Genomic DNA, 26,603 nt, shown 5'->3' with positions numbered 1-26,603 from the left:
TTTTTTTTTTCTTTTTTTTTTTTACATTTCAGGATCCTCTGGGGAAAAAAAAAATTAATATTTTACATTTTATAGAACAGTATTTTAAATAATAGTTTAGAAAAGATACTGCCATACTGCTGACTCCCAGTAGCATTAGCTATTAAAAAGCATGTTAAATCCATCTGAATAAAAATGTTGTAGAAAAGCAAAATATCCTATTTTAATAATGGATTTTGAAGAGTATTGCTTTTATCCATCTAGAGTTTTGCTAATAAGCTAAATGCAAAAGATCAAGCTGCTTGCATGTGTTCGGCAATAATAAGCAACTTGAACCACTTTCCAGCAAAAATACTATAGGCCTTTGCTCAACTGCTGTGCAGTGACTCCAGGGATTTCAGTGGGAGATACTGATCTCTGCAATGCTTCTGTGTGCTTTTGCCAATCAAAGGCATTTACAGTACGTCAAAACAATCAGTGATTACTGCTCTGCAGTTTTAATTCCCTCTTTTTGCAAAATAAAAGGACCTGTTCTTGTGCTTTCAGTGCCCACATAAGCATCTCTGTATGCTGAAGTAAAGCTTTCTTGTCTGTACATGTGGACCTGGTAGGTATTTTTGCACAATGCCTTTTTTTGCAGTGTAAAATTCTGTTGGAACGTAATGGAACAGGGTCTGGTCCGAAAGCCACCCTGACAGCCTGGAATTCCTGCTTCTGAACAGCAGCTTATCCACAGCACAGACATTTTGTGATAGCCGTACAACATGACACCTGCTGTCCCTCCAAGTGGAAGAAGAGGCATCTGGGATGCCCGTCTGCCTTGATGGGCAGAACTGCCCTTCTTGACTGCTGCGATAACATAAACCTCCACAGAAAGCTGCTTTACACAGACAAGCAGAGAGACAAAGCTTGCCGTTTTCTGTGTCTGTTGGAGACATGTTTCCCATTTTGCAGGGAATGTAGAGCTCTGCGGAGCAGAACACCCAGGAGGGGGTGCAGCTTCCTCTGGTTCTGCACCAGCCCTCCCAGGGAGCTCCTCCGCCTGTCTGGAATATGCCACGTTTTCCCACAGGCAGGCAGGGGGATGATTTGTGCTTCTGGGAGCCACTGTTGTTCTCAGATGGCAGCTCTGCACTGTCCTCCTCGCAGGGCTGCGGCTTTGCAGCTCTAGTCCAACCCACTCAGCCAGTGCCTCTCTCCCCAAGGTCCCTAACCTCATGGCAACTGGGAAGAAGGTGTTGCAGTATGAGTACTGCCGAACCCAGCCTGTGAGAAACAGTTGGAAATACTACCTGAGAAGCCAGCAATTACTCAGCACCACTGAGAGCAAAATACTCAGGCTACGTATACATCCCAGCCTGTAAACTACAATGTAAGGAGACAGATTTCTTGCTTGCACGCTGGTAGTCCCTAGCAACACCATTTGATAAAGCCCTGCTCTGGTTTGAGAGGTCCAGGCTGAATTTTCTGTTCAGTGTTCCTGACCCTAGAAGCCTGGCATTTGTTTGCCAAAAAAAAAGCACAGTTACGTCTTTAAAGCTCTGCTGCTTGGTTGGCAAACAAATGCTGGGAAGTGCAGCTCTGCTGAGGTTGTGCAAAAAGAAAGCAATTGTTATTCATTAAGCAGATGACAGCAACGGGAGCAAAGGGGATAAAACTCGAAATCTGAAACCACCTGCTTTAATTTTAGCCATAATTGAAGCGGCTGCCCGTGATGTTGCTGATGCATGCATCAGATTTGCACGCCATGCACTGCTTTCACTGATTTCTGTGGCAGCAAGCTCCAGCCCACTGCCTGCTCTGGTTCAGGAGGGGATGAATCTCCTGTTTGATTGCAGGTTATAACGGGCACTTTAGAATCTGTTTGTTTCCTTCCAGGAGCAAAATGCAATCGCGGTCTGGCTCTCTGATAGACAGATGCTTTAGTCATTACTGAGGTTTCTGTGACTACAACACTGTGTCCTAGTATGGGTGCACTTATCTCTTTTGTTCCTGGTTTGAAGCAGTGATGCTTTTCTCGCTCTTGTCCTCACGCGCTCGGTCTCTTTCTCTCCCTCCCTCTCTCTCTGTCTTTGATCTTGCTGATATGGGGAAAAATATCAGATCCAAATCTTCAGCATATTTAACCAAAACATCTTGTAGGACGGGAATAAATTGTGACTGAGTGCAGCATTAGGGGGCTGCAGTATGGTTGCTTTTACTGCGTGCTTTCTGTTACTACAAAACAGCAGCAATCGTCAAGGAGGGCTGGGGTTGTTCTGCAGCTAAATGAGCACTTAGGGGCTCAGCATCCACAGAGGGCTAAGGTGGTTTTGCTGGGAATGGGTGGACTGTGCAAAGCTCTCCTCTCACGGTCTCTAGTGCAGGGATTCGCGTGAAACAGGTAAAAAGGGAAGAGATCTTTCCTAATGGCAGAGGGGGTCTCCTCCTTCACTAAATTCCCTGGAGTTTTTGCCGCGGAGTTAAATGGCCATAAGATAGCACTGTCACTTCATATTCAAGCTCATTACAGTACTAGCAGCAGAAGCCTGAGAGTTGGGGAGGGGAGCTCACAGCAAAATCGGTGAAGGCAGGAAAAGTCTTGACCTCAGCTGCACAGTGAAATGTTGGAGCGGGAGCATTAACAGTCTATCCTTGAGCTGTTTAGTGCAGATTTATACTGCATGTGTTTGTATGTGTATGCCAACTTTCAAAAGCTATGAAAAGCTTTTTTATGGTTTCCTGTGATGATACATAGTCAGGGAGGATACTCGGATGAATAAAGAAATATGCCACGAAATGGGGAGCAGGTGAGCTGCGTGACAGATGTGCGTGCTGTCCTTTGTCGATTTGGTGCTGCGCCTTAGCTAACAGTATAAAGTGCTGGGAATACGACATGAGGCTTAACTCCACTTGGGATGTTGCTTAGGAGAAGATCCTCACTGCTTTGGAGCACAGCACGTTGTGTGATGTAAGATCCCCATTCCCTTCTGATCAGCGTTCCTTACTAAGCATGTCTTCATTCCTCCGCTTTACTGATCATTTACAGCTGTTTGCTTTATTTCATGAGAAATTCTTAAAGGGCTGAGACAGTAACTGGACTGCACTGTTCTGTAATGCAGCCCAGAGCTGGCGCCGCGTTTCAAGCAGCCAAATGAGATTCTCACTCAAGTCCCAGCAGACGTTGTTCGTCTCAGTCGCGGGAGTCCACATTTTTCTGGGGTCTGGTATCTCTCTGGACATCTTCCTTGTCGTAATAAAGAGGAAGATGGCTATGGCATCCAGACAGTTGAGGTGTATTACCCCCGTACTTGGTAAAGTGCCAGCATGGCCTTTTTTGGTCTGACGCGTAGATACTTCCATCTTTAAGGAGGCATAAACTGTATTGCAGAGCGGGACATATGATCTCCCTGACTTACTATCAGTTTGTAAAGTGGGTTGCAGTGTTTTTCCCCTGCAGTCTTTTTATCACTGTTATAGTCTAATACCTGTATTTAAATAATGAATTAGTGAGCAAATAACATTGTGGGCACTTACTTAAAAACAAATAGAAAATAATGAGTTCTAAAAAAATATCTTGGCAGTCATTCCTCTATGTATTCTTAATGATGAAGAGGACACTGAACAGCCTGTCATGTCATTTCAGTTCCTTCTTACACACAGCTGAGCTAAAAGTGAATGCATGCTTCCATCTTCCACCAGTGTGTATCTTCCTTCTATGTGCATTTAAATAATAGATACTCCTTTTATTTATCAATTCATTAGCTTTGTTAAGTAAAAGAAGTTGAGTAATTGCTGTGCCCGCAAGGCATGTGACACCTCTGACCGTCACGGATTGTCTCCTGCAGACCGTGCTGGGCAGTGCGTGCACGGTGGCACATGGCCCCGCATGCCAGAGCCCCACCATCCACACCCCTGAGTCGCGCCGCAGAAAAGAGACAGGGAATGGTTTGGAAGTGCTCTTATATCCCCTGATTTTGGCGTAGCTTCAGAGAATGCTCCACTTAGACCTAAAAGATAGGCATCCATTTCTTCTGCAGAAAGGAGTCCTGTGATGTTACAGCTCCACATGTGGCTCTGGTTTCTCTGTCCCCAACGGGTGTCCTTGCAGAAAGACCAAAAGGACTTAAATTCTTATAAAAGCTCACACTCCTTTGAGAGCTACGTAGCCAGCAGATGCTTTACAGTGAAAGAGAACATCCTTTGAAAACAATCTGGTGTTTATTAATCAACAAGAATTCAGTGTTTGGGGTCCTTCGGCAGGAAAAGAGAAGGAAAGCACATGTGGGCCTGGCCTCCTGAGTGAAAACATGCAGGTTCCATCCCCGTTCTCTGCTGAGGAGCAGATTTCGTATAGCATTGGTATGTCAGCACTTTGCTCTCAGTTCCAGTGACATTTGGCAGGATTCAGTATGTTTATGTTGAGATTGAGTTGCCTAAGACCCAGGCAGCAAGCCATTCACCTGCTCTCTGGTGTTGCCCTGTGGATACCTAGATTCGTTAGGCTCCCTCTTAACCAGAGTTCTCTGGACACTTAATTTTAGACGCCCACATATGCTCAGAAGTGCCATTTCTGGGAAGGCAGGCACTTAGATCTTATTTAAAGCTGTGCTGTGTTTCTGGTTTATGTGGGTAGGCACCTGGACTCTGTTATTTCTGTCGCAGAGGACTGAAAAATTAGATATGGACAAGACTAAGTGATGGGCCTAACCTCCCGCCTCGCGACCAACACTCTCACTCAGACATCAGAAGATGGGTTCTAGGCACTGCTCAGCCTGAGAGGTTTGTCCCAATCCCGGCTATATCTCAGGAGAGCACCCTCACCGTCCTCCCTTAGCTGCTCTGCAGCTGTATCTTGAGAAATATGAGGCCAGGGATAAAATGTGAAAGACGAGATGGAGTACAGAAGGGAGTGGTGACCAAAACCAGTTATTAGGATGCTGCAGGGGAAGGAGAGTCCAAGGCCCTCCTCCCTGGTGTGCGTTATGCATTTTGCGCTGGGTACCACCATCTCCACCAGGAAGCACCGATGGGAGATTGTCCGGTTTTCCGGCTGCAGAGCCTCAGAGATGCCATCTGTTCCCCATTTGTTGCAGAAGTTATTTAGGTGGCTGTGTGAGACAGACAGGATTACCCTCTGGGCTTCGGTGCCTTTGATGAGGCAGCATCTGAAGTTAACACTTAAATTAAGCAGACTTGATTTTATTGCCTTTGTGTATTATAATGCCCATGAAATCATTAAAACTTTTTGTCTGCTGTTTGGTCTTCTGTCATCTCCCTGCAGTGTTTCTGTCATATGCTGACTTTGTATGACCTGCCTGCCTGAAAAATAAGCAGCCGTCTTCCCTTCCCCACCCCAGAACACAGTGGGACCTCCCAGGGGTGCGGGATACCTGCACTAGCGCTTCCATGGCCTAGCAGGGATTCTTGGACGAGGGACACCACATTTGGGAATAACCCTTTTTCCATTTCTGTCTCACAGATTGATGAACTCCCTGAAGGAGCCGTGAAGCCTCCAGCAAATAAATACCCCATCTTCTTTTTCGGGACTCATGAAACGTAAGTGAATGAACATGATCTTTTCCTTTGAAAATGTCTTCTTCCACTGCAGCTAACGTCATCTCCACTGATTTTATCGGAACAAATCCTGACTGAAGCCATTGGGAGCCTAGAGATAGGTCCTACGAACCCAACTCACTTGTATTAACACATGGAAGTGAAACCTGAAAGTAGGTGGGAACGCTGCTGCGTGGATGGTGTATCACGGTCTCAGCATAATTAATAACCAGTGCCGGTGTTTCCCGTAAAGAAAAGCGTTGGCATAAATTTATTAAGGGGTCATCTGAACTCAGATGCAGGGGCAAAAATTTTTTACTTGGATGTACATGATAGCAGAGATCAAGCTGTTGTATGCGGACACGTTTGGGTTCATGTCCTGTGTGAGAACTCGCTTGGTAGTTTGTAAAATGAAAGGAAACAGACCCCCGAGTCTCACGCAGTCCTCACATAGCTTTAAAATACATGCATTCCTGTGAGATTTGTGCTGGGGATATTGTAGGATGGAGCTCTCAGAAGTGATGGAAGAACTGAGCTGGCTGAGCTCATAGGAAAAGAAAGGAATCAGAACAGAAAGGGTAAGTTAGGTCTCGTAGTAATTCCTACAAAGTACGGAGTTTCAAAATTATAACGTACATGTCTCTATTTTAAACTGTGCCTGAGGTAGTTAAAAAAATAAATCACAGTTTCCATTTTGCATGAAATGTTTACATGTTAAAACTTTTCCTTCCCCACTTGCAGGGAATGTGTTCTCTAGAATTCCTTAAAAAATGGAAAAAATGAAATTCTGATGACATTTTAAATTCAATTTTAGAGGTTTGACGCTTTATTAAAAATTTATTGTTTATTTTTGAATTTTGACATTATTCCAGAACATAATAAGCCCCATAGCTCATACGTCACATTTTATTTTAAAAATCTTTAAAGGCAGTTTCTGCTTAATAAAGATCAAAATAGCCTCTCTTTAGTTAAAATGTTTCTTCCTATTGCTGTAATGAAACAACCTGATATTTTGATATATTGTGATCTACTACTACTGTCACAAAATAATCTAAAAAGAATAAAGTTCAAATAAACTTACGATGCTTTAAAATCAGAAACCAAAATGTAATTTTACTTTTTTTTAATGGAAACATTTTTCTTGAGAAACATTTTGAGAAAAAAACTCTGACCACTTCTATTCTGAAATGAATGAATCCCAAACTGCTGATCCCTTTTGTTTTGGATTTTGTTAGCCCATGATCTGACCGTAACATCTGAAACAGGAAAACAGTTTGTAGTTACTACCTTAATAAGTTAAAAAGCATAACTGTTGAAAATGAACCGTAGATTGCAGCTCCTTAGTTTTATAGCAGAGCAGTGGAAACTGTTATACTCTCCCAGTGGCAATGAACCTATTTCAAGCAAAGATGTAGCCAATTTTTCAGTGTTTACTATACATAAAAGGCTGTAGAAACATTTCCGTACCTTACTGTTGAGCTAAGTTAAGGTAGCTCATGGTAAGTTTCATACAGTTTTCCTTTGTTATTTGTGTTAGAACTGTTTGTATGTATTTCTGGCAACAAGGAGACATCTCCTAGTGTTAGCAAAAGCATAGACAAAATAATTTATTCAGATCCCTTGCTCTATTGCAGCCTTTAATATTAACGAGACATCTGTTTGTTAGTTTGGAAATCACTGTTTGGCTTTCAGGTAGAAATGCATTCTTGGCTTTGTAATTATATAATTGAGATATTTCTCAAAGAGACAACTGAGTGTGGATACCATTCTGTCTCCTGTGTAGTTAAAAGGAAGCTCTTTCCCCAGAGACTTGTCATCTGATGCCTTTAGCCACCAGTTGGCTCTGTACTGGCAAACTTCTTGGCCAGTGGGATGATTTAAGTGAATGAAATTTTGCGCGTTCTTAAATGCTGAGAAGAATCAGGGCATAAATCGGGCATTAATCTGAAATAATGTTTACAGCAAGGAAGAAATACAATCCTGTGATTAAGGTATTAGACTGAGACTGAAGAGAGTTGGGTTTTCCTCTGTACTCTGCTATCGGTTTGAATTTGACCTTGAGCAAATCTCTGTGCCTCAGAAGTCCATCTGCAAAAAAAAGCAGCTTCCCAACCTCGTGGTGATGTTACGAGAATAAATGCATTGTAAATGGTGGAGCTCCAAGATCCCATGGTAATGGAGACCACAGAGTTAACGTTAATTGCAAAGATCATCAGGAAAGTAGGGCAGTGATTACAGTGAAGGACACTGTGACTTGCTCAGCTCCGGTCATTGGTGACATAGAGTCTTCCGTGTGGGAATGAATTATTTTTTTTGCCTTCACTGTTTTTAATTTAACTTACAATTAGCCATCCCAGTACCATGATACAGAGCACAGTAAACACACTGGATATAGATACCCGATGAAAAGGAAATTATGCTTTCTTCAGTTTTATGTAAGAAGAATTTTACTGTAAAGTATGTAGAAAAGCAGGATAAATCGCAGCTCCTCTATTTTTTTTATTATTTTTCCCTGCATTGTGCTGCCTGTGCCTGAAATTAGTTGGCCCAGTGCATAGCTGACTTATGCAGCAGCAGAGCACAAAATCCCTCCTTTGCTGTGCTGTCTAAAAAACAATTTGGCCACAAGCACCCTGTGTGTCTCATTGTTTCCTTGTATTACTCATCTGCCTATATTCACCCATTGTTTCTTGTCTTATATGAAATTATAAGATTTTGGGGAAAGAGAACGTTGTTACTGTGTCTGCACAGAATCTAGCATGGAGGGGGCTTATTCCAAGAAAGAAGCACCCGGGCTTACTGGCAGTATAGATAATAATAAATGCCACTGCTTTTTCTGTCCAGTAGTACAAGGGGTAAGTTTTGGCTCATGGGTTCTAGGCACTCCTTACATGCTTTAACTTTTCACATGGTATTTTTAGGCCTTTCTGGATTTGTAACACATAGGATTGGAAGTTTGGTCCCTTGCTATCGCAGACAATTACGTCATACAATCCGTTTCATAAACTGTTCAAGTGCCAGTTCCCAGCAGTTGTTAATATAATAAATGAGACTCGTTTTAGTTGTTTCTAGAGACACCCAGCACGATTTTGCAACATCAAACATCAGAATGGTGAGACAATCCACTAAATCAGACTCACAGCAGTAACTCAAAGCCAGTGTGTTAAACAAACAAACAAACAAACAAATAAAACTGAACAAGAAATGATGGAATGAGCAGAAGAATAGGGAAAACATTTGCACTGTTAACGTTTGTGGGGTTTTTTTGAAGAGGAGGAATTTAAGTCTTTTTTGAATGTTACCTGTGTTAAAATGCAGTGCGTTCCTGGGGCCCAAAGACCTTTTCCCGTATAAAGAATATAAAGATAAGTTTGGGAAGTCGAACAAGCGAAAAGGATTTAATGAAGGCCTGTGGGAAATAGAAAACAACCCTGGAGTAAAGTTTACTGGATATCAGGTAAATGACTTTCACTTCAGTTCCTCCTTATCTTCCTTTTCTTCTTCTTTGAAGACTTCTTGTCAATGTAAACATTGTATAAATGATGTGGAAAGTCCTGGTTTTGGTGGAGCTAGAAAGTTTCAGAGCTTTTGTAATTGTGTAATGTAAAGACAACTGTGGTCTTGCACTTTGTGACAAATTGAACTTTAATTTGTCATATGACATGAACATACTGCAGAGCCCTTTGCTTTCTCTGATATTCTGGGGTGGTGAAGTGGAAAATTCTGCAGCAGATTTAGTTGAATTAAAAATGGAAGGTTTTATTTACTCCCGTATAAACATGAATAATTTCTGACTTCTTCTTTCTGTTGATTATTTTTATATCAGGTTCAGTGTATTTTACACAGACCTTAAGGTCACTGCACTTTTGATTTTTACATCGGTAATGTATAACACGTAGCACACCACTGCTAAAGTTGTGAGGGCTGAGAAGGTGGAGGTTTAAGCTGCTGTTACGAGATAGTAGCTGCTGTACAACAGCTCTCCCTGTTGGATGTCCAGAGCAAGAAGTCAGTGAAGCTGGAGGGGGAGAAGAGTAGTTGGTGGGCTGTATAAAACCAAAGAACTGTTCTCATTAAAAAAATGTGGTCCTTTGAAGGCAGAAATCACCTCCAAAAGAAGGCAAACACCTATTACATTATTAGCAGAAAACCTTACAAACCAGAGAGATGGACCACCTGCAGACAAGCTGCCGCCCCTCTCAGTTCCTGTTTCATATTTTCAGCCCTACAGATGTTTTGCATACACTTGGGGATTTAAAAAGATCTAGTGAATAGTCTGTGGGAGATAGACTGTCAAAGAGCTCTCAGCCTTCTGGTCAGTGTTTGCTTTTTCCTGACACAGAGATCTTGCCCTTTGCGGGGGTTTGTAGCAGCCATCTTCTCTCCTGAATAAGCCTCTCCTGTTGCAGCCAAAGTCTGAAAGTTTCCATAGTTTTGCCCAAAGTAGGACATGCCAGGTCTCTCCACTGAGCAACCCTTAGTTCTCTGGCAAACACATTTTTGTTATCGGATCTTCTGTTTCTGTGTAAACCCTTCAGAACATGCTATCCCAGAATCTGCACCTGATAACTGTTTTCAAGTGATGACTGAGAAAATTGCCTTTGCAACCCTTTTTCGTGATAATTGCAAGAATAACCTGAGCTCTTCCTGACTGTAGCGATTAAAGCGTAAGCCGTCTGTTACCAGTATTTCTGTCTTCAATACAGAACAAAAATTAAGTAATAGATTTTAGTGATATTTTTGTTGTTTATGTTATTGTTGTTATTTTAAAGGCAATTCAGCAACAGAGCTCATCAGAAACTGAAGGAGAAGGAGGAAATACAGCAGATGCCAGCAGTGAGGAGGAAGGTGATCGGGTAGAAGAGGATGGAAAAGGAAAAAGAAAGAATGAAAAAGCAGGCTCAAAACGGAAAAAATCCTACACTTCAAAGGTTATCTTCCGAGTTTTCCCATTGTTACCCATGTGCATTTATAATTAGAATACCGTCCACCTCATGGCAATCTGTTCTTCAGCATTTTGATTCCAGTACCATAACGATGGTGTTCAAACAGGGAAAGGGAAGTGCTCTTGCTTTTGTAGGCAGCCTTGGTGAGACAGCAGTTGAAATACCCTGCCCTGTTCTAGCGCCCACGCTTTGAGAAGGAGGTGAAAGTATGGGAAGGAGTTCAGAAGGGCTGGAAAGAAAATCCATGCAAAGATGGATTGGTAGGTTTGATCCTCTTAGATAGGTATTTCCCCACGAAGAGCAAAAAAGAGCCTGAGGAGTGTGCCTCCTGGGAGACAGGAGTTCAGGTTTGGTTCCTGTCTGGGAGAATTCAAGCTTCCCTCTCCTGCCTCCAGTGCGAGTGCCCCAGACGCCGTGCTAAAAGCTACGGTAGGGTCAGATGTGCTCAGCTGCTCCTGTTGCAGCTGAGCGTAAAATACTTCCGTACAGGATACAGAATGGGAGGGAGGAAGAACTAATTCATTAAGCAGGGAGTAGGGCACTCAATTTGTAGATAAAAGACCTGCATTGTAGTACCTGCCTGACCTGTTAATATCTAAGTAACAGTGAAGATGAGGAAGCTAAGAGTAAAGTGGCTCAGACTGCCTCGTAATGGCTGGTGAACGAAAGCACCTGCGTAGTGGCAGCTTTGGGTTGAGATACACTTCTCACTTGTCACCTGGGTGAAAGGGAGCGACGTTATCGTCACTTCCTCCAGTTCTGTGTGTGCTTCCAGGTCTGTACTTTGCTTAAAAAATTGTGGAAAGTGTGGTACAGTCATGTTCATTCACATTCGTGTTACTCTTCTCTGAAAGTGAAAACTAAATGAAATGAAAAGAAGCAAGCAAACGATCTGATCCAGGCTCAATTTGGGAGAGAGCGGGAGTTTTTGCGGTTCATCCACTGAACAAAATGTATTAAGTAATTTCACCCCCTTTGTGTGTTTTACATTAGAAATTCAGGTCTGGTCTACCATCTTCTTTCCAGAAGACTCTGGGCAAACAGAGGATTAGGCAAATGGTGGCTTAATGCCACAATTTATCCTTTTGTACTGTAGAATTGCATAACATAAAGGGAGCAGAAAAGATGTATTGGTTCCACATGGCTTTAATGTTAATATATTAAAGCTGACAGCACTAAAAAAAGTATGGAAAGCAGCTCTGCTAATGTTACTCTCATTTTACATCTCTGTGTTTAATCAAAACTTTTGTCAAGCTGGCACCATCTGTTTCATTAACTAGCAAAACCTACAGGTGACCCAACACTAATACCCATCTCCTATTACTGTGTCTGCCTTACAGTCAATTGTGCTGCCAACCTGTGTTGAACACAGAATTTCTCCTCCTGCTTCACTGGTGGCAGGAACTCCAACTACTTCACCTGAAAAACGCTTTTCACCCCACATATCCTCCCCGATAGTCACCTTGAACAGGGAACCACACGATCAGACGGCATTCCACATACATTTCAAAAGTGTCTTTCTATGACTGAAGCTCAGTTTTTACTTTTAACTTTTTTTAAATTTAAATTTTTCATCATTTTAGAAATCCTCCAAGCAGTCACGGAAATCTCCTGGAGATGAAGATGATAAGGACTGCAAAGAGGAAGAAAATAAGAGCAGCTCTGATGCTGGGGACGCAGGCAATGACACAAGAAACACTTCTTCAGATTTGCAGAAAACCAGTGAAGGGGTAATCTTCTGTTAATATAATTCACTTCCCATGCAGGTTGCTACTGGGGGATTTGGAGCTAGGGGTGCGAGCATTGCATTGCAGTGACCTGTGCATACCACGTGCATCTTTTTACGTTGCGCTTCAGTGCTCAGAATGTGTCTAGAACAGAAACATGGGACTGGTCCCTGCACTGGTACAAATTCTGCTCTAGAGAAACCACTGAATGAGAAAAGATATTATAAGCATTATTTTTGTTCCAACACTTGCGTGGATGTCAGCTGAGAGGAACTACTGAAAACCATGAGCTGGAATGATGCAAAATTGATGCGAGAGCAGAATCAGACTGTTTGCGTAATGCATTCTGGCTCACTGTTTAGTGGGAGCCTGCTTATCCTTTCACAGTTGTTTAAAATTTGTGCAGTCCCACTGACTTCTTTGGAGTTCATGAGGGTTCATGTGCACTTTACAGACTCTGCATCCCACGGGGTTTAGGGCAGATCCTGCTTGGGGTATGACCTTCCAAGGAGGGGACATACAGTCTGCTCCAGAGCAGGTTCACGTGATCTCCTTGTATGTTTGTGTCAGCTGTGTGTTCGTATCAATTTTTTTTGTTGTGACCACAACAACAGAAAGGAAGGCTGCTGAGCAGGGGAATTGGCGTGGGAATTGGTTAACCGTCAGCCACCTTTAACAACCATTACTGTTTCTGAGCCTTTGGAGCAGCACAAGCCTCCCTGCTCCTGCACTTACAGCTCCGGCTCAGAACCAGTTCTTGTGCAGTTCCCATGCCAAGGCTCTGCCACGTGGCCAGCAGCCGGGCTGGGCTGTCACAGGAGCTGCTGAGTGACACGAATCCCCAGGTGGGGGAGGAAGCCAGCCAGCACAGGCTCTCATCTGACACTGCCGAGGTGCCTTAGCACCCAGCTGCGTCCTCAGCCTCAACCCTTTCTCACAAAACACAACCTCTGGGGAGCTGCTGTCGACTCCCGCTTAAAGACTCCTCCCAGAGCTCCCTTTCCCCTTGTCTCTCTCTGGTACAGTGTATGTGTTTTGTGGCTCTTCGCCTTACAAAGACTTTGGTATGTGGCTCGTGGGGTCAGGAAGATAATATCCCATAATACCCGCTCCCATTCACGCTGAACAAGCAGCTGGCTTGAGCCAGAGACTGACACAAGGAGACACGTCTTCCCAGCACCTCACCCACATGATTTGAGAGTCCAGGGCTGATGAGTGTGGCGAGCGCGTAGTGCATGTGTTGCCCACGTTCTGGCTAGTGAACCCCGTGACACTTTCGTATCTTCAGATAGGTATTTGAGTTAGAAAACTGGCCATAAGGTCCATCTGAGGTGGCAAGAGGTTCAGGAGGGCAGTGACAGGGGATATGTCTGTGAACTTTGGGCATGTTCTCCATGTAAGGACCAAATGCTTACTGAGTTAGGTCAGTCGCAGATTAAGTGGCTAAAAAGTCACATAGGATGTTGGCTTTGTGGCCGGTGACATTCCTATGGCTCTTCCTTCTGTATGTGACATGCTTGTAACCGCTGGGAGGTGGAGTCCAGCATGCTCGACCATCATGGTGCTCTGCAGCATTTCCAGGATTGCAGATTATTTCAGCCCCTGTGCTGAAACATCGTCAGCAGTCTCTGTGTCCTTCCTGCCAGCACCAACTCCACAGACATACTGACAGTCAACATTGTCATACCCATGCGAGGAGTTGGCTCTGCTCTGACTTCTGCAACCCCAGCACTCGGGCTTGACCTCACACTTGAACGACAAGTCTTTAACTAAATCTTGGATGCTTTTCACATTATGGGAAAGGTGGAGTTTTAGTAGCGTGTACTAAAGAGAGATGGAGAGACGGTTTTAAGGGCAGCTTGAGATAAAAGCACTGATAAATTTGGAGAAATTCACATCCTGATCCAGATATTTCACCTTGGGCATTTCTGCCGCAGAAGCAGCATTTCACATGTAAATCCTCTTTTTAGATTTTGTCAGTAATGCAGTTCTCTTTTAGGACCAGGAGGGGACACTCTATCTCCTGGCATCCTCAAAGCCAGACCAGGTGTCTTTTTAGAAGGTATGCCTTTGTCGGACACAAGGCACTCAGGGAAAGAGTAATCAGATCGGTTTTTTCCCTTGGTGTTAAACAGCCAGTCACACAGCGTGTGTCTAGATTGACCTCCTGGGGTACAGGGCCGGCTGTCCTGCAGCCACGTCCTGCTGGACATCCAGACTGGGAGTCTGACGGAGGGCGTTGAGCTCCTCCACCCCACTCACTTGGACTTGACTTCTATAGAAAGGAAGGTCGAAAAAGGCCAACATGTACCTGCAGAGCTGGGATATGGTCCTCTTGTTCACACGCGTGAATTCAGAAGAATGTTTAGGTCTGCTAAAAGACACCATCATAGATGAGATTATGGTCTCTTTAAAATCATCTAGCTTGTGAGAAGAGCACTGGACCAACCACACGCAGTCGGAAGACGAGGGGCTTCCTCCTCGCCAGTGTGCAGCACAGGAGCTGCACACCCACCGACCGCGTCGCCCTCCTGCGAGGCTGGCCAGGCTCGGGACGTTCGTCTGGCCATGAGATGGCGCCGGGAGCATACCGAAACAAACAGCGGGGTGCAACCCTGCGCCCTCTCCTCGAAGGAAGGGTGCTGGGGAAAGAGTTTGTTTCAAAATAACTTGTAGAAAAGTACCATGAAGGCAAAGAGACAAGACAAACAAGAGTTCAGAGCCCTGATCTCAAGGATAGGCATGTTTCGTTCCCCTGGTTTTGCAACTGTGACCGGCAGCTTAAAAGATGCCTGGTAGCGGAGGCGGAGAAGGGCTGTGGAAGGCAGGTGGGCAGAAGGCCGCGGGCTCAGCTGCCCTGTGTGTAGTGCTCCCTGCGGGCTGCGTCCTGGAGAGCCTTTGGCTCCTGTGCTCTGCACCTCCTGGGTCTCTGACCACGCAAGAGTTGCCTAAAGGACACGAGCAGCTTTTCTCTTAATAGTACTACTAATAATGAGGTAGTGATGATGTTTTATGAAGCCTGGACTGCAGGCTGAAGACACATCTCCCCTCTTCAGACCAGAGGGAACCTGGCCTTTTAATCACACTCTTACCCTCAGCATTACGGGCATCTTCTTGAAGGGTTAACGGCTGAAGTCAAATGATTGCAGGAGCATCTTCACCTATATTTTTTAATGAAATTTCTAACCTCCGGGTGGTAGAGGAAAGCTTGAAAATGTGAAGTGATGGCTTCCTAAAGACTCAAAACCCAGAGCAAATAAAAGTACTTCCAAAGCTATGGTATTTTTTCAGCCAATTTCATACTGTTCAAGGGCTCAACTTGTGATAGTTTTTTTTTATACCTGGGGTTGACAAGGCTGCTTTCTTTTCTTATCTCCATCCCTTAGTTTCTCAACTGTTCTTGAGGACTGCAGGCACTCTCAACAGAAGAGACATTAGCTTCCTCAGACTCAGACACGGTTTATAATTGTGTCCTGCCACTACCCGTTTCTCAAGCTCTTTCCCTCACTGCTGTTCTTTGGCTGATTCCTTCCCCAGAAAGATGCAAAGCCTGAACCTCAGGGTTTTATTATCTAATATTAATTAACTAATAATGTATTAGCTAAGACAGCCCATCCCAGAGCTTGCTCAATTGTCACAGACACCCCCCCATGACAGTCCTCTGCTGTTAAATACTAAATTGTTTTGGCTTTCTCAAAATACCACCTCAATAGAATATTCCGGTGGAAAGGTATTCGTGGCTCTGTGTTGTTTACTTTCTATGGTGCAAAATTAGCTCATAAATCGGTGAATTCATGGCAGCAGATTTACATTCCACATTTAAATCTCCGGTGACTTGGGTGTTTGGTTCTTGGCTGGCATAACTCTGAATCTTTATAACTGAACACCTCAGTTGCTTTTCACTTTTACTCTCTGGATACCCATATAATGACGTTTGAAAGCTGGCTGTAGTCCCTGCCCTGTTAGAGAGTATTTGAATGTTAAGGTCAGCACTCGGGGTATGTGGCAAGTTTTTCTTTTGGTATTTGTTATTTTAGTTACAGTCCGGACATTGTGTTGGTAAATGAGGCATTCTCTTTGTGTACGGATGCATGCCGTCGCCTTTCAGGAGGTCAATGATTTTACCGAGTCTTTGAAAAATAATAGATTTGTTGGAAATGAAATACGTTTTTTTTGCTCCTGGTACGGCCTGAATATTAAAGGGGGGTAAAGGACTGTGATCTTTTTACTCACGCTGACAATCAGTTACTAACATGGGAGTCTGTGGATCTATTTGTGGAGGCGACTGCTTGCCAGCATGAATAAGGGGATCAAAATCTGGTCCAAAATTACTGCCATCTGATACTATTGCAATTGGGAGAACATATTTAAAACAGCCTGTGTCCGGGACATACTTTTTGTTGTGATGTTCTTGTGGGCTAGCAACAATTCCGGTTATTGCTGCGAAAGACAAGTGTTATGGCCAAATTGGCCAGAGAAACACAGGTTCATTGTGTCCTCCTGATGTGGTTTTGAGACGTTTGGTTCCTTTGCTCTTCCTTCTTTACTTCTCAAGAATAACACTGGTTACGCTGCATAACAGGTTTGGGGTTTTATCAACATTAAAAGCGTAGCATTTAGGGCTCTATTCAATGTAAAAGCATTTATGTGGGCATTTTTCCAGAAAATGGGAACAGAGTATGTATTCCTGTCTGAATTTTTTTCAGCGATTTGAGGTAAGTTAAAATCTACCCCTCCAAAAAGGTAAAACATTTGTAAAAATGTGTTTAACTATTGCACAGTAAAAATTTCTGTGTAAAAATCAATAGTGGCGTACTCTCTGGTGTAAGGAGGTGTGGGGTTTGCTGCCTTCACGTAGCTCAGGAGAACAGCACTGCTAAACAGGGCGACGGGACGTAACTCAGGAGAAACATGTCTGAATGCAAGTGGAGATTAAAGCAGCCGGTATAGATGAAATACACTCTTTGCACCTCTGTGTACATTGAATCCTGTAACCATTTAGACCTCAAACCGACATGGAATAACAGTGATTGTACAGAGCGAGTAAATAATTATCCTTCTGCCCATCCAGCAAGAGCTTTTAAAGTACAGGACGGCTGAGTCAGTTGCCAGACACTGTCAAGGAAGGAATTTTCAGTGCCAGAAAAAACAAGGCAACTTGTGGATTTAGTTTTATTTCCTGCTCTCTGTGTTCTCTGTCCTTAAATTTTATTGACGACTGAAATTTTTCACTCGAATCAGTCAGATTCTGTGCTGTTTCTTTTGTGTGCAGCAGCGTTGGTCAGTGCGGCACACGTTGTACCATATCTTACAGTAAAGCCGAGAGACTTGTTCAAACAAAGATGATGCGAGTTGATCTGTTTCTGAAGAGACGTGAAACCATGGAGACCACGGAAACTGCTCAGCTCTGCCGCATCCTTGTTCAGCGGCCGCCGCGGGAGCCTGGCAGCGCCTGCTGCCTGGGTAGGGGAAGGAGCCGAGGTCCCTGTGCAGCCCCGCTGGCCTCGGGGGCTGCCTGCATCGGGGGAGAAGAGAACTGCTGGCTTCTGGGGCACCTGGGAGTGCGCCTGGGAGGCAAAATGTGTGTTATGCTGGAAGATGGTACTGGAAACTGAAAATGCTAGAGGATGATTTGCATACCTGGCTCTTTGTCATCCCTCCTGCGCCCACTGTGGCCCAACGGACCTATCTGTGAGACAGTGGGGAGTGGAAGTATTAATATTCCCAGCGCCCCACGTGAGAATGGTGCTTACCCAATCTTCTGGCCTTAGCCCAGAGGGGAATCGTTGTTACTACGTGCAAAGGTTTCATACTCCGAAAGGACAGCTTTCCTTACTGGATCTGAGAACGCTACCGTAGGGACCGACTGTTTCACCACCCATCCTGCCTATCAATCAGTGCTGGGCAGCAGCTGTCATTAAGAACTTTAGCAGAAGGCATGGTTTGATTGACTAATCATTTGTAGTTGTTTTAATGGGTGTCTGCACTTCCCTCTGAAGGGAATGAAACGGCAGCGAACCCCTCCAAGCCACGTCTCCAAAGCATCTGTAAGTATAATCTCATTGACTCTTTAACAGGCGAGAGGTCAATGGAAGTGCGGTGCTCTGGATGAGCAGCGCATCGTTACACCTTTTGGGGGGAGGCAGGGCTCAGGCAGTTCCTGTAAGCCATCATTACATGCGTGAGCGTTTTATAGTAACCCCTTATCGTGTGTCGTTAGTCAGGATGTACCAGGACCTCCCACACGGAAGGTGCCGGTTTCCATTACTTACTGTTTGCAAACCCCTTGTCGTAGGAGAGAAGAACGACACTGAACAAACACAGCCCTTAGTTCAGAGCTGCAGCGAGCAGACTGGGATCCCAGACTGCTAAGCGGGCACTTGTATGCTCTTATCCTCTTGGGCAGAGAAGCGTAGTCCGCTGTAGCCGTGGCATCACACGCAGCAGGTATGACGGGCCAGAGCGGGAGAGAGCTTAGGCAGCAAACTGCTAGTGCAGGGATGTTAAAATGTCTTCTTTCCATATTCTCCCCCGGATCCTGGGTAAAATGAAAATTCCATCATCCCCAGTGGATTTAACCTGTCCCCCCCCACACTTATTCCTTGACATGGATTTTTTTCCTTGGATGGTCACACCAAATGCGGTACTAATTCTTTCATGCTGCTTGTGTGTTGTGCTTCTTTCCGTCCATCGGGGCGTGGGTGGACAAGCATTCGCACTCTGAGTTCTTTACAAAGGAGAAGGGACGTCTTGCTCGGGGTCAGGTAGTTGCGCAGCGTTGCATGTCTTCATGTTGTTGGACAAAAGCAGTTTGTCCCTGTGCCTGTAGGTGAGTTTTGCCGTCTGTGTTTAATATGAAGAAACCGAGACTTGGAGACGCTTGCCATGATCGCATGAGGACAGTCTGACCCTGTTCCCACTGATGGCAGTGGAAGCAGGAGCTGACCTTGACTCAGTCACGAAGTGGGAGTTTCTTCCCTTTCATCACCCTACCGTGAACCCCAAGCCAAACTGTTTCCTTTTCAGAAGCAACACTCAGATACGTTAGCTACGAAAACCGTTTATCTTCCTTCATCCTTGCTAAGCGTTCCTTTGTTTGAACAAAAGGGTGTTCTCATCGCAAGGCGTTCAGGAAGACAGCAGTGCCTGGGCTGCTGCGTGAAGCCAGTCGGTGATGTAGCGTAGTGGAAAAATGGGGAATTTGGTTGCGTGTGAAGTATACCACAAGATTCGTAACTAAATGATTGGGGGGAACAAAAAACAACCCACATACATGACTGGAGCTGCTTGTTTGAATAAAGCCCTAAATGTTTAAACTGTATTCTTTAATATTTTGTAGCGGTATGTTTAGTTGCTGTAACGTAAGCAGTTTTCTCTAGGAAAAAAAGTGTCTGTTGGAACAGACCAGGTGGTTACTTGTACCTGTGACTCTGCAGTGCGGGAATACGGCATTAATTAGATCAAGTATGGTGCAGCGTGCTCTTTCTTACATTAAATGGGATTATTTTTTTTTCTCTTTCAGACTTAACCAACATAATGACTGCTGAATATTAAGGGAAAACACAAGAAGGTTACATGTTTGGTTGTCTAATATTCTTGGATTTGATATGAGTCACCACATCTGTTCATTAGTATCATCAACAGCATCCCAGTTTGTATGCACATTATTCACATTCCTATCTGTTGTGTTTGCAGAAATGACATTTTACCCTTTTTTCTAAGGGTTACTTTTTGATTTTCATATTATTTGGTTGCATGAAGTTGCCCTTTACCAGTGGCTGAGGTTTATGAAGATACCGCGTACTTGAACATGTTTCAGATTCCTTTTCTAGATAGAAAAGGTGTAACTCCAAATTACATCGTTCTAAATCAGCAGTTTTTTAAAAAGAACTAAATCCTAGAAATGAGTCCCCTCCATACAATAAATACTACAATATCTTCCACGTACAAACATAATTTCAAATTTCCCTATATCCATGCTTTCTTGATTTTTGATCAGTTGACAACATGAAAGAAAAATTCTTCTTCAGTTGAGATCACCGCCAAGTTCAATAATGTAATAAAATACCTTTCCTTATTAGAAGTACCTAGCTAGTTATACTCTTAATACTTCTCAAAATCATGATGTAATGTACACTATCTGACTTAGTTCCTATATGTGGAGTTAGTGAAAGTCTTTTTGTGTTTCTTTAGATTAATACAAGGATTTTTTCCAATGCCAACACAATTTGAAATCATTCGTTTGGATGCTTTCCATTTTTAAGCTTACTGTGATATAGAACCCTATGGGAAACCAAAAGAAAACACCAATTTTAAATAATGAAAGGCTTAAAAAAGGATGCTGTCATTCTGGCTTTTTTTTCCTTTTGGAAATAGAACTAGACTAGTAAGTAAGCATTCCAAATCCATTATTCTGTGTACATTATTGTTGCTATTGTGATAATAGAGATTTTTATTTATTTTTATGCCAGCTTTTATTGTGAAAACATATTTAGTCTGGTTTTATCAATCCTTGTTATGCTTGTCCTTGGAACATCTTTTGCGTCTTCAAGGTTTGTAGTTGACGAGTTTACTGTAAAAAACTAAAAAAAACCACAACAAAAAAACAAAAAACAAAACAAAACAAAAAGAAAACAAAAAAATGTATTGTTTTTACAGAATAAATTTATTGGAATGTGTATTGGGAGTAAGGTTTGAGGTTGTAAGCAACTAAGTTAGCGTCATATTTGGCTTCATACGTGTAATAATGTGAGGTATTAATGTAAGTCAAGTATTAAAGCAAAACATTCTGTTAACATGAGTTGACCATAATAGATACAAGTGCAGGTGAGATCTTTATTTTTTCTGTACTTTGCCTTTTCTGGATAACAGGAGGTTATTAAATTCACCTTGAATGTATTCAAAGTTTCTTTAAAAACAGTAGAAGTAACATCGGAGGCTCAGATACCTGTTTGTGAGCCCGCACGTCCTACTGCAGCCCAGCAGCTCTGGGCTGCTTTTCTCGGGAGGACGTGCTGGGACGGAGCTGTCCCGAATTCTAGCGTACGTGGAAGGAGCCCGCACCAGGGAGGCCGGGTGCTGGAGGAAGTCATTGCTAAGTTCCTTTTCGCCAAGAAGCATTGACTGAGATGTGTTGTGGCTATTTTGGGCCTGGAGGTTTAAAACCGTGGGTTCTCTCTTCCGAGCGCTGCTGTGAACTGCACCTCAGCGTTCAACGGGGGAGTGTTACAGCGTGAATTTCTTGCCGCTCTGAAAGGCCCCTTGTGCAGGGTGCAACGCGCATGCGCATGAGCTGATGCTGTCTCGTTAGTGATTAGGTTTAAAAAGAAAATTAAAATGCTCTAAATCAAAACAGCCGAAAGTCAGCATCCCAAAATAAAGTGTTTCCGGTTAAAATGTATCAGCTAAATTCATCTGTGAGAAGGGCGCTAACTGTGCCGCTTTTAGTACAAATACACGTAGAAGTCATAGCAATAGCTGTAATTGCAAACAGAAACATAAACCACACAAACCAAGGTCGCTGTGTTTGCTGCTGCTTCTTTATGACCCGACAGCATTAGCAAAAGTAGCTGCAGAGAAGAACACGGCCAAAAACCCCCCTCCTCTCCGAAAACGCACGCTACGGTGTCAGGCCTGACTGCTGAAGGCAGCGAGCCCTCCGCGCCCAGCTCAGAAGTGCTAGTAAGCACATGCTTAACTTCAAGCAGATGAGCAGTCCTTGCAGAGGTGAATCCTTAAAAGAATTAACAAAACTACATGATTTGCTTATCATATATGGAGTCTTACCGTAAGAGTTGATTGCTTCTTAAAAGATTTCTTGGGATTTTTAACAAGGCTGACCCACAAACCATACTTTTTGACAAATAAAACATGTGCATGTGACAGAGTTATGTATGGTAATTTTTCACACTTCAAAATATTGACCTTCACGTTCCACAGTAGCTCTGTGTAGGGACTGCTAGCACCGACGTTCTTCAGTGTGTGGAGGCTAAACGCTGACATCATTATTATTATTTAACTTCATGCAGTATTTCTCAAACTGTCAAAGCGGCTTACTTAAAAATAGCTATGTGAACTAGCAACTCCGCTGCAGCGCAAAGTCAAAATGTTGAGAAGTGGTACTGAAGGCAGTCGTCTTTATTTTCCCTTTTTGAGGAGGATAAACAAAACAGACTGTGCAACTTCACACAATTGTGCAATTTTACACATCTTACACGCTTCGCTTGGGTTCCGTTTGAGCAGTTCCGATTGCATCCCAACCCAATTATATACCCAGCCAAAGAGAGGAGCTGCAAACAGTTGTGCTATTCCGTTTTTTCTTCTTGTTTTGTTTTCATAAAAAACTCTGGCTTGTTGACACACCTGTAAGCCAACAGCTGGGGAAGAATCCCATAGATTATGTTCAATATCAGAAAGAACTGTTTTGCTTCTTCAGGGACTCTGTAGATGTAAGGAGTTCGAGCGTGAAGAGAAGCACCAATGTGGGAAAATTGAGCCTGTGGTGTGTATATAACGTATATATTAAAGAAAGGTAAAGTTGATGTATATTTTGGAAAGACAGCACAATCCGCATGCAAGTATGCATCTCCAGTGACATTTTCCAAGCCAGCCCTTTTATTCCAGAATTATCCGCCATCCTTTTGCACAGCGGCATAAAAACACAGTCTAAACTGAGGTCATTAATATCTCGGTATAAGAGGCAGAAGAGGAACTGTCAGTACCATGGTAGGAGGTTTATTTTACGCGCACGGTGGCGCTGATCTTTACATCAGGTATAGGATTTCACCCTCGGCTTACAGGTGATTATTCATGCAACAGGGCCCCTGACCCTGCCCCGGGCGCATGGCCGCGGAAGTGTGCGCCGCCGCAGAGAGCCGCAGTGCTAAGCCTCAGCCCAGCAGCGGGGGCAGGACCCGCAGCCACCTACCTAGGAACGTGGTGGTTGGCATCGGGGGGAAGCAGACACTCACTCCGAATAAAGTTAGAAAAGAAAATCTTGGAAGCTGTGTTAGTTCTGGTTTGGGGGTTGGTTTTTTTTTTAAATCTTAAACCCAGTCTTCCAGATTCTGATCCCAGAACTCCTGATGAGTTCAGAAAACGTCTGCAATATTTGGCTTTTGGGCTGGGGGCGGTTCTGAAGTATAGGTTACGTTTACAGTGAAGGTTATACGCAAAGACAAGCTTGCTGGGCCGCAGCGTATTTTTAGCGTAAACAGACATTTAAAGATAGAAGCGTCAGGATAGTCGCTGTCTTTTGTCTCCATCTGTTACCTGCTATTTCAAGCCACAGCTCGTTCACGTTAACTATTGTGTGTCCAATTTTTTTTTACTATTATTTAGTTAGTTAGCAGTGGAGGAGATCTGAGAAGATAAATATCAGTTTGATCTTAAGCAGAGCAGGAGAAAGGGACACTGGGATTTTAGTAACGCGGAGGAGTACACTATGGCCAAATCACGTCCTCTGTTCTGGCTTCAGCAGGAGTTATTTTGGACTCGCAAAGAACGCAGTTCTGCTCACGGTTAGCGAAGTAGAATGTGAAATACAGTGCAGGTGTTTTAATACGCAGCCCTCTAGCAAAAGGTTAGGTTGAGACCATACATCAAAACAGAAAAGGAAATCCGTTTTCAGGTGATTGTAACCACCTCCACTTAACAGGGAGAGCTGATCTAGCAAACCTGAGTCAGGAAGCGGAGTAATCAAAGAAATCAAATACAAACACACTTCAGCAGAGTGCCACTTAGCATGTTTCTGTAAATAGCTGTTACACAGTAAACAGATGTTCAGGGGCTCGCTATCAGCAGCCTTTTTATATCAGCCTCATAATTCAGCCCATCTCTTGCAGCCTGTTTGTTCTCACCTGTCTCAGGCAGGAACTGCCTTTGGCACCTGGGTGGTCTTGCTCAGATCCCTGCTACCTTCCTTGCCTTGGGAGCCACCTCAGCCCAGGCAGCCGGAGCGGTAGCGCTCAGCAGCAAAGACCTCGTGTTACACGAGGTGACAGTTTCCCAAGCAGAGACCCAGCCACCGTCAGGCTTCAGGTAGGAGGTTTGGGGCTGTCTGATGTTCACCTAGGCACTAACAGCCTCCTGGTAGTGTTTTAGAGCCTCTTCTGGGGTGAACAAGATGCTGAGCTATGTACTCCTCTGTGGAGGATTGCAAGGCCCGCCTGTCTCCAAGAGTGGCCAACTGTGCATCATAGTAAGTTGACAGTAAATTCATAGTAAGCCTTGTCAGAAAGAGCTGTGAGGGACTGCTGCTGCGAGACCCAGAGCTCCCGCAGCCTCCTAGATGCCTTTGAAGATCTAAGCCTTATTGTGTGGTCTTGTCTCTTAGAAGAGTTGTGGCACGTTAGTGAGCTTTGAGCATTGTAAAAAGAAAAAGCAGAAACACTTTGTTCTATTTGTAGCCCATGAAGACTTTTACTAGCTAATGATGCACCGTATAATGAAGTTGTTATTTATTAGACTTGTTTTTCAATATAACACATTGCTTTTTCCTTTCATTACCAGGGAGGATATTTAGGTTTGTTAAAGTCACTCTTTTTAAAATTTGATTTGCCTCTGTGGAAATTGTGTTACGTCTTTAATCTCATGTGTTTCCTTTCCATGACTGTACTCTGCTTCTGCCTTTTTTTTTTTTTTCCCTCCCCTCCTCTTGCCCCACCTTGGGGCAGGGTGTGTGTTGTAAAAGCAGCTCTCTCACTCACCGGTAGCCCCGTCCTGCTCTTCTTTCAAGTACCAGGCAGACTTGCACCAAATCCGTAATTTTAAGCAGCAAGCCGAGAGCTGTTAGTTACTGCACATGGCTCTGCCTGTTGGGCGACAGGCTGGCATTGCGGTAAGTGAGAGCAGCCTGGAGTCTGTGGTGTTACCTCGCCGGTCCTTCGGCAATAAGGACCTCCTTATCGGGTCCTCTCAGCAAATAAGCCATTCCTTGGCACTTTCTGTTACTGAACCCTTTCTAAGTGGATCATTTTGATGATCGAACCCCTAAAACTGGGCTGAGAAATCAACCAAACGAGATGCTGCAGGTAAACTTCTAAGGTGGCCTTATCTGTCTAAGATACAGCCTTTGTTAACCTCGAAGCCTCGGCCAGCCTGCCGATCAGGCTGGCCCACAGCAATTGAAAGCTGCCTGGTGCTGGACGTGGCACTGCTCAACTTGACAACTGCGATTTGCATATGCCTGCTACTCATTAAGCTGCTTGTCTCTATGAAATAATTTGGGTTTGGATTTTTTTTTTACAATATTTTTTGCCTGCAGCCTAATCATAGGCAGTACTTGGAGTGTTTCTTACCCTGCAGTCAAGAAAGCCCTCCAGCTAGGGACAGAGAAGGGCCTGGAAAAAGGTTAGGAGTCCTTCTTCACTCCATGCCTTCTCTCTAAAACCAACTAAAATCAAGCAAAGACTGTAACTGATTTTGGAGGGGTTTGGACCAGGTCTTATGAGCCTAAGGAAAGCCATCAAATAGAGTGGGGAGAGAGTAACCTAGAAAAATATATTCCTTGGGTTTAGGTTCTCTTGCAGACAAGAGGCACTGCAGAAACTAGCCACTAGAAATTGCAGGGTTAAGGAAAACACTTAGATGGAGAAGGAGTAAAGAAAAACTTTCTACATCTGAGAGAGTAGGGAGGGGAAGTGGGCTACGGAGAGTTGGTGAGACAATGGTTTTGGGTAGCAGGGCCCTGGCTCTTCACCCCTTCTCATCTGGCTCACTTGCATAGGGAAATACCAAGTTAATCAAGTTCAGAGGCTATTCCAACCCTTTTGTATGATCAAAGCTCCTGGTACTTTAGTCAAGTGACATTTAAAGAGCTCTTCCTGAAGCTTCAGAAGGCCCAATAAGGGTCACAACCTGGTTTTGGAGTCTGAATGTTAGTAACAGAATAACTCGAGCTGAGAGCTATACGTAATTCTGAAAAACAGTAAATATTTCTCTGTATGTGTGAAAGGCTAGGCACTTTTAGAGGTTCTTAGTTTAGATGCATCACATGGTATTTTGATACTTGTTTTTGTAAAAAGTACATACTTCATAATGATAGAAACAAAATAATTAAAGTCTCCACAGTCCCCATCTGTAGGAGCAGTGTTCATTCCCGGGGGCAATGCCCACTGTTTCCATCATTACAGATTTACCTTCTTTGGACCTTTGTGCATAATAGAAAGAAAAATGTGTTTCATTACCTATGTATGTTTTAATTACCAATTGCAATGTTTTAGCTTGAGGAAACGTTAGACAAACCTGGAAACGTGTTGTGCCTCAAAATAACCAAACCCAAAAATAATATAGAAGGGAGTCCTCAATTCATTGTCACACATGTTTTTCATCCCAGGTTGCTCACAGTTCACCAAGTCAGCTCAATTAAATCATGTTCAGTTGTGGGATGACTGAAGTTCATTCTGCAGTGCATTAA

At 43.8% G+C, this 26,603-nt stretch overlaps 2 protein-coding genes across 2 annotated transcripts in view; one reads left to right on the top strand and one right to left on the bottom strand.

The window, feature by feature from the left end:
* Positions 1–2,757: 2,757 nt before the first annotated feature.
* Positions 2,758–21,580, top strand: LOC103896716 (hepatoma-derived growth factor-related protein 3). Its single transcript, XM_009276617.1, has 7 exons — positions 2,758–2,768; positions 3,081–3,252; positions 5,441–5,517; positions 8,833–8,971; positions 10,287–10,445; positions 12,044–12,190; positions 19,710–21,580. The coding sequence occupies exons 1-7, from the start codon at positions 2,758–2,760 to the stop codon at positions 19,713–19,715; spliced, it is 711 nt and encodes a 236-aa protein (XP_009274892.1). The 3' UTR covers positions 19,716–21,580.
* A 727-nt stretch (positions 21,581–22,307) lies between these two features.
* Positions 22,308–26,603, bottom strand: part of TM6SF1 (transmembrane 6 superfamily member 1) — a 21,117-nt gene continuing 16,821 nt past the window's right edge. Inside the window, exon 10 of the mRNA XM_019471334.1 lies at positions 22,308–22,683. Coding sequence (XP_019326879.1) covers positions 22,492–22,683 — 192 coding nt within the window. The 3' untranslated portion in view covers positions 22,308–22,491. The remainder of the gene's footprint in view (positions 22,684–26,603) is intronic.

The sequence above is a fragment of the Aptenodytes forsteri genome, unplaced genomic scaffold, assembly GCF_000699145.1.
Source record: "Aptenodytes forsteri isolate BGI_AS27 unplaced genomic scaffold, ASM69914v1 Scaffold1, whole genome shotgun sequence".
Classification (NCBI taxonomy): Eukaryota; Metazoa; Chordata; class Aves; order Sphenisciformes; family Spheniscidae; genus Aptenodytes; species Aptenodytes forsteri.
Note: the sequence above shows the minus strand (reverse complement) of the source record. Positions and strands in the feature narration are given on the sequence as shown.

Excerpts from the sequence above, each read along its gene's own strand:
- LOC103896716 (XM_009276617.1), top strand. Across the intron at positions 3,253-5,440 it reads ATGGCATCCAGACAGTTGAG|ATTGATGAACTCCCTGAAGG; the intron begins GTGTATTACCCC and ends TCTGTCTCACAG. Across the intron at positions 10,446-12,043 it reads AAAAATCCTACACTTCAAAG|AAATCCTCCAAGCAGTCACG; the intron begins GTTATCTTCCGA and ends TCATCATTTTAG.